The sequence below is a fragment of the Humulus lupulus genome, chromosome 2 (genome assembly GCF_963169125.1).
Source record: "Humulus lupulus chromosome 2, drHumLupu1.1, whole genome shotgun sequence".
NCBI lineage: Eukaryota > Viridiplantae > Streptophyta > Magnoliopsida > Rosales > Cannabaceae > Humulus > Humulus lupulus.
In genome coordinates, this window is record NC_084794.1 from 248,704,569 (window position 1) to 248,711,602 (window position 7,034).

Here is a 7,034-nt window from a genome sequence, read left to right on the forward strand (position 1 = left end):
TTGTTCTTATACTATAAACATAATCATCATAATAGTACCTCAATAGATTATCTACCACTCAATCCTTGATTATCATAGTAGTTTGATTGAAATATGTACCACTCAATCTGTAATCATCATAATCTCATAAAGATTCAGTTTTGTTTAACTTTATAAATTTTTAGACAAGTTGTCGAAACTCACGACTAATTGTCAAAAATGTATAATTAATTAAGATCCAATTCTACATGATAAAGTGTTGTTCTTATACTATAAACATAATCATCATAATAGTACCTCAATAGATTATCTACTACTCAATTCTTGATCATCATAGTAGTTTGATTGAAATTTGTACCACTCAATATGTAATCATCATAATCTCATAAAGATTATGTTTTGTTTAACTTTATAAAATGTTAATTGAGATATATGTTCTTTTATTGTGTTTTTGGAGCCTTTTTAGACATTTCAAATATTTTAGACAACCTGTCGAAATTTGAGACTAGCTGTTGAAAGTTTTAGACAGGCAGTCAAAATTTTATACTAGCTGTCGAAATTTTTAGACAAGCAGTCGAAATTTCAGACTAGCTGTCGAAATTTTTAGACAGGCAGACAAAATTTTAGACTAGCTGTTGAAATGTTTAGACAAGCAGTCGAAATTTTAGACTAGTTGTCGAAAGTTTTAGACAGGCAGTCAAAATTTTAGACTAGCTGTCAAAAGTTTTAGACAGGCCGTCAAAATTTGAGACTAGCTATCTAAAGTTTTAGACAGACTGTCGAAATATAGCACAAAGAGGTCCGAAACAGAAACATCCAACACAAGTAGTCTATAACAGTTTGTGGTATACCAGAACAATTTTATACATAAACAAAATACCATTCCATTGCCTTTGCTAATAAATATCCAATACATGTCATACTATAAGAGTTTGATACATAAACAAAATACAATTCCATTGCCTTTGCTAATAAATATCCAATACAAGTCATACTATAAGAGTTTGATACATGAACATTGTCATACTACAAGGAGAAGATGGCTCTCGGGTAGAACAATTTTGAAAGTAGGTTATTGGATCTTAATTAACATTTGTAGTAGAATCAATATTAGTAACAAGTTTATCCTTAATGAGCACATTTTCCATCTTTTTGATCAAACCCACACATAATGGAACCAAATCACGCTCTTGCCATGTAAAGAAACTAACAATGTCTCTACTATTTTTTATTACAATTGGTTCAATCTCCACCATTGTTGTTATCTTGTAAGTTAATTCTATATCGAAGAGGTTGTGATCGATTTCTGTAACTTCATAAATATGTTCAACTAACTCCTCATAAGTTAGGTTAGTTTGTACCAAACTTGATCTTGATCGTGAGCCATTTGAAATCCATTTCCACGAGTCCTCATTCTTTTTCCACATTCCATCACATAATATTACAATATTTTTTAATGACATCTGAAAAAAATAATACGATAAACAAATATAAATTGTTGGTATTACTTTGATTAAAAAGTTATATAAAAAAATGAAAATCAAGTTGAAAATCTAGAAATTCGACAACCTGTCTGCTAATTCGACAGCCCGTCTAAAAATTCGACAAGTGGTTGAAAATATATGACGATCTGTCTAAAAATTAGACTACCTGTCTAAATTTGACAGATGGTCTAAAATTTAGACAAGTGGTCGAAAAAAAACGACTACTGGTCTGAAATTTAGATAACTAGTCTAAAATATTAGACTCCTTGTCGAAAAATTAGACAAGCTGTCAAAAAATTCTGAATTTCTCTATCTCGAAAATAGCCGAAACCACCATTAATTTTTTTTTCTTCAGATTTTCAAGCTTTAACCTTCATAAAACCCGAGAAATAAACATAAATCCTTACTTATACTTTCAATATACTAAAACAATCATTTTGCATTTTAAATCTACAAAAATAATATCAAAAATCTCATATTATATATATATATATTTATATATATATATATAAAAAAACCTTTAAAAACCAACCTTTTGAATGAGTGGTGGTTGGATTTGTGGAGAAATGGCAACATCTGGTGATTAGCAGTGTTCGCCGGCGGTAGGGGGCAGTGGTCACCGGTGGTGGTGGTGGCGGCGGCGGCGGGGGATGATAATGGGTGTGGGTGGATGGGTGAGAGGAATGAGATGATAGTTATTAGGGTTTTTATTTTAATTTATTTTAAGGGTAAAATGGGTAATACAAAATATTCATTAATAAAAGATGCCATTTAGCTAAAATCTATTGAAACTAGGCCAAAGTGCAAATTGCACTATAAAAAAATGCCATTTTGCCAAGGACTCCTTATATAAAAAGTGGGTAGAAAACGGAAATTATTAATTTTAACGGTTTATTTTATTAACTTTAATAAAATATTCTAAATATTTAACGAAATATTCTTTTAAAACTAACTAAAATAGATATTTATTAATTATATTAATATAAATTCAAATATTATGAAATATCAAAACTAGATATTTAATAATTATGTTAATACAAATTTAAATATTATAAAGTATTATTATGATAATAATATATAAATTCAAATTCAATGTTATAAAATATCATTATTATAATAATATATAATACAGGATTAGATATTTAATAATTATATTAATATAAATTTAAATGTTATAAAATATTATTATGATAATAATATATAATTATAATTTCTTATTAATTATATTAATATAAATTCAAATATTATACAATATCATTATTATAATAATATTTAATATAAGACTACATATATAATAATTATATTAATATTAATATAAATTCGAATTCAAATGTTATAAAATATCATTATTATAATAATAAACAATACAAGATTAGATATTTAATCATTATATTAATATAAATTTAAATGTTATAAATTATTATTATGATAATAATATATAATTCTAATTTTTTTACTAATTATATTAATATGAATTCAAATATTATAAATTATTATTATAATAATACTTAATACACGACTAGATATTTAATATTTATATTAATATAAATTTAAATATTATAAAATATTATTTTAATGATATATAATACATCATTTTTATATTTTTATAAAAGTTATCATGTATGTTTAAAAAAATTATCATATTATATATATAATATATTTATGTTATTTTTTATATATAATATTGTTTATTTATTTGAAATTTATATAAGAATGATACAAATTTAATAAATATAATTGAACAATTCTATAAATAAACTAATCAAATAACATGCCTTCTAAGTTGCTTGTATCTAATATATATATATATATATGAACTCTGCTAGTTAATTAGTTTGTACTTTGAGAGAATGCTTAATTTTGTTTTTCTAGTAATAATAATATTCGCTATTGAATTTATCCTAGTATATCCATTAACTATTTTGATCGACTTTCCTGCATAAACGATTGATGAGAACATTCTTCATGTAAAACCATCAACTGTTCTGCAACCTGCATGATAAATAATTTAATTATAATTAGTAATTGAAGTGGGTTTTCATAAACATATATTATTTAAACAAAAATTCCTAACTTCATATTTATGTATAAACATTATTGACACTTTTTTTTTGCTGAAAAAAAAAAAATCATTAACACATTTTTTTTTATTTTGCAAAATGCATTCCCAAAATTAACGATATCAATTTTTAGAACATGCCTATAAATAAATAAATAAATATACAAGTAACGTGCAATATGTACGTTTGCTTAATTTTATTTATAGAATTTATTTATTATTTTTATTAAATTTATATTAATGTCATATAAATTTTGAAAAAAATATTCTATTTTAATTAAATAATTTATTTATTTTTGTTTAAGTTTATGTTTGTTATAGTTTTTGAATTTGGGAGTGACAACAAGAAATTATATATTATATGTTTAATGTAATATTGAATATTATACGTGAATTTTAAATTTAAGTTTCTTGCTAGTTTTTTTTTTTATAAAGCAATTTGTTGCTAATTCACAGTAGATTATATTATATGTTTAATATGATACTATTCTAATAAGTGAGTTTAAGTTTAATTAAATTTTATTTAAGTTATAAAAAATTTATTATTTTTAAATAGTTATCATTATAAAATATCTCAAAAATATCATATTTTAATTTATTTAATTATTTGTTATTTTAAAATAATTATTATTATTATAAAATATATGAAAAATATCATATTTTAATTTGTTTAATTATTTATTATTTTTAAATAATTATCATTGTAAAATATCTCAAAAATATCATATTTTAATTTTTTTCGATTATTTATTTTATTTTATTTAAGTTTAAGTGTTTACAAACTATCGTTAAATATAAGAATATTCTGTTAAAGTTAACATTAAAAAAATAAAAAACTGTTAAAACCAATAATTTTCGTTATTTACACACTTATTATAATGAAAATATATATATATATATAAATATATATATATATAAATAATACATCATTAATGCTTTAAACGCACTTAATATCACTGAGACCCAATTAAGAGTAATTGGGGCACCACTTATTTTTTTTAATTTATAATTTTATATGTAAACAATTAGTTTTTTTTTTTGTACTCCACAAACTTTATTTTTTTTAATAATAATGTTTTACTTATTAATTTTATTTTGTCCTTCTTGAAACCCACTACAAAGGAGGGACCAATAAATTTCAATAATAATTAAATGATGCCAATATTTTATTTGAAAACTAAGGATTAAATAATAGTAGAAATAAACTTAAGTAATTATATATTTATTCTATATAAAAAATGTGTAGGTAAATAATTTGTTTGATTTTAACCTTTTGTTTTTATTAACTTTAATAGAATATTTTAAATATTTAATAAAATATATCTTTAAAATTAATTAAATATATTAATATAACTTAAAATATTATATTATTAAAATAATATTTAATATAAAATTATATATACAATAATTATATTAATATAAATTCAAATGTTATAAAATATAATTATTATAATAATATATAAGAGAAGACTAAATATTTAATAATTATATTAATATAAATTTAAATGTTATAAAATATTATTATGATAATATTATATAATTATAATATTTTACTAAATATACTAATATTAATTCAAATATTATAAAATATTATTATTATAATAATATTTAATACAAAATTATATATTTAATACTTATATTAATATAAATTTATATTATTATTATAATATTATATAATATATAATCTTAATTTTTATTAAAAAAATTATTATATTTAAAAATATTATCAGTAAACATGTATTACACATATCTATCTAGTAAATTAAAATACCTCTTCGATGCTGCCATCTTCTATATCTGTGTTAAAAGACAGAAGCAAGCTCTCGTGAAGCAGATTTTCTACATCTTCAACGTACAGCAGCGCTGAAATATAATCAAAATTAACCGTTATTTATTAATTTCTTTTGATTATATATGCATATATATATATATTTATATGGGATGATCATCATCTCTATATGTATTTAGAATTACAAAATTCTTTTCTAAGTAAAACTTATCAATTTAAACTCTAAAAAAATGGTTAAATAAACAAACCTCTCTATATTAATTTAATGGTATGTATGTTTAGTTAGCAATAAATGTGGTGAAGATGAGAGATTTTGTAAATTTAAGAAAGTGAAGGTGAATTCGATTATATATATATATACGTACCTTTGGCCTGAGAGAAGCAAGAGAAGATATCAGAAGCTAGTTTGTGGGATTTCTGAAGAGAATTGGGACCGCCCCAGTGGTTGTTCACCGCCATTTGCAGGCCATTCCACCGCAAAAGGACCGCCGCGATACCATCCCGGAGGCGACTATTCTTATGGCCGGCGGCAGCCACGTCATCGCCATGGTCGGACTTTTGAAGCCAATAATTATCACTACCTCCTCCTTCCATGGAAAACCCACTAATATACTCTCTCTCTCCCTCTCTCAATGGAAGAGCAAGAGAGAGAGAGGTGGAAAGTTTTGGGTGGGGTTTGCAAATTAAATAAGGAAAAAAAAAGGTTTATTAAGGTAATATGGGTATGTGTGTGAGTTGGCCATGTCTATCTATACCATATATAAATGGTTTTACTGGTTAAGAATAATTTATGTGATTTTCACGTATAAATCGAAAATTAGCTTCAATCAGGCTCTATGCTTGGAAATTTAATTACTATTTCTGCAAATAACCTTTCAGCTGCATTATTTACTTTTTTTGTATATATAAATATTAGGGAGTCTTTCCACTTGCGCGACAAATGAATGCAAAAATATAGAGTATAGTAATATATGATAATTCTAAAAATAATTAATGGAGTACCAATGATTGATTTGGTGTTCGATTGCCATTGGATAAGATCAAATGAAAGATTTTATGAAAATAATGCTTGTAAATATTACCTATATGGAAATATGAATCTCACCTATCACATCAAATCAATGCTGATATTGATGATATATTATATTATATATATAATGATATAATAATTACATAATTCTATAAAAGAAAACAATATTTTCTTTGTAACATGAAGTAGGGCTGTACGCGGTGCGGGTGGTGCGGTTTTTGACCATTTTTTCAAACCAACCCGCGCATGTGGTTTTTCTAATTTTCCAAACCGCATCCGCACCGCGAAACTAAAAAATCGCAGAAACCGCATCGCAAAAAAATGGTGCGGTTTGGGTGGTTTGGACTACCGCCAAATAATTAAACTATCATAAATAATCATATTAATATTTCAGCAACACCTAAAGCTTGAAAATAAAAAATAAGAAAACTTTCAACAATACAATAATCTTAATAATGGCTCAACAAAACACCTAAGAAAATACAACAAACTTGAGACTAATAAAGTTACAACAACAACAACTATAAGTCAATAATCTTAATAAAGTTTCAGCAACACACCTAAAACAACATAGAACAAACTTGAGACTAATTAAATTCCAACATCAATATGAAAGATACAACTAAAATACTTTCAGCAATAGAATTAGTGGGCTTTGGGTTGGGCTTTAACATATTAGACTTAAATAAATAT

The 7,034-nt window shown here is 23.8% G+C and overlaps 1 protein-coding gene and 1 long non-coding RNA gene across 2 annotated transcripts; both read right to left on the minus strand.

Annotated features, from left to right (window-relative positions):
* Window positions 1-838: 838 nt before the first annotated feature.
* On the minus strand, window positions 839-2,351 carry LOC133816626 (uncharacterized). The gene is made up of 2 exons (XR_009885384.1): window positions 1,996-2,351; window positions 839-1,442 (listed from the first exon to the last, which is right to left on the minus strand). It is a non-coding gene; the product is annotated as an uncharacterized LOC133816626 (long non-coding RNA).
* Window positions 2,352-3,186: 835 nt separating this feature from the next.
* Window positions 3,187-6,023, minus strand: LOC133816627 (uncharacterized). Its single transcript, XM_062249011.1, has 3 exons — window positions 5,677-6,023; window positions 5,294-5,385; window positions 3,187-3,455 (listed from the first exon to the last, which is right to left on the minus strand). Exons 1-3 carry the CDS (start codon window positions 5,903-5,905, stop codon window positions 3,381-3,383), a joined length of 396 nt encoding a protein of 131 aa, XP_062104995.1. The 5' UTR covers window positions 5,906-6,023; the 3' UTR covers window positions 3,187-3,380.
* Between the last annotated feature and the right edge of the window lie 1,011 nt (window positions 6,024-7,034).

Excerpts from the sequence above, each read along its gene's own strand:
- LOC133816627 (XM_062249011.1), bottom strand. The coding sequence starts at position 5,905 with ATGGAAGGAGGAGGTAGTGATAATTATTGGCTTCAAAAGTCCGACCAT. Across the intron at positions 5,386-5,676 it reads TTGCTTCTCTCAGGCCAAAG|CGCTGCTGTACGTTGAAGAT; the intron begins GTACGTATATAT and ends ATTATATTTCAG. Across the intron at positions 3,456-5,293 it reads AAGATGGCAGCATCGAAGAG|GTTGCAGAACAGTTGATGGT; the intron begins GTATTTTAATTT and ends TTTATCATGCAG.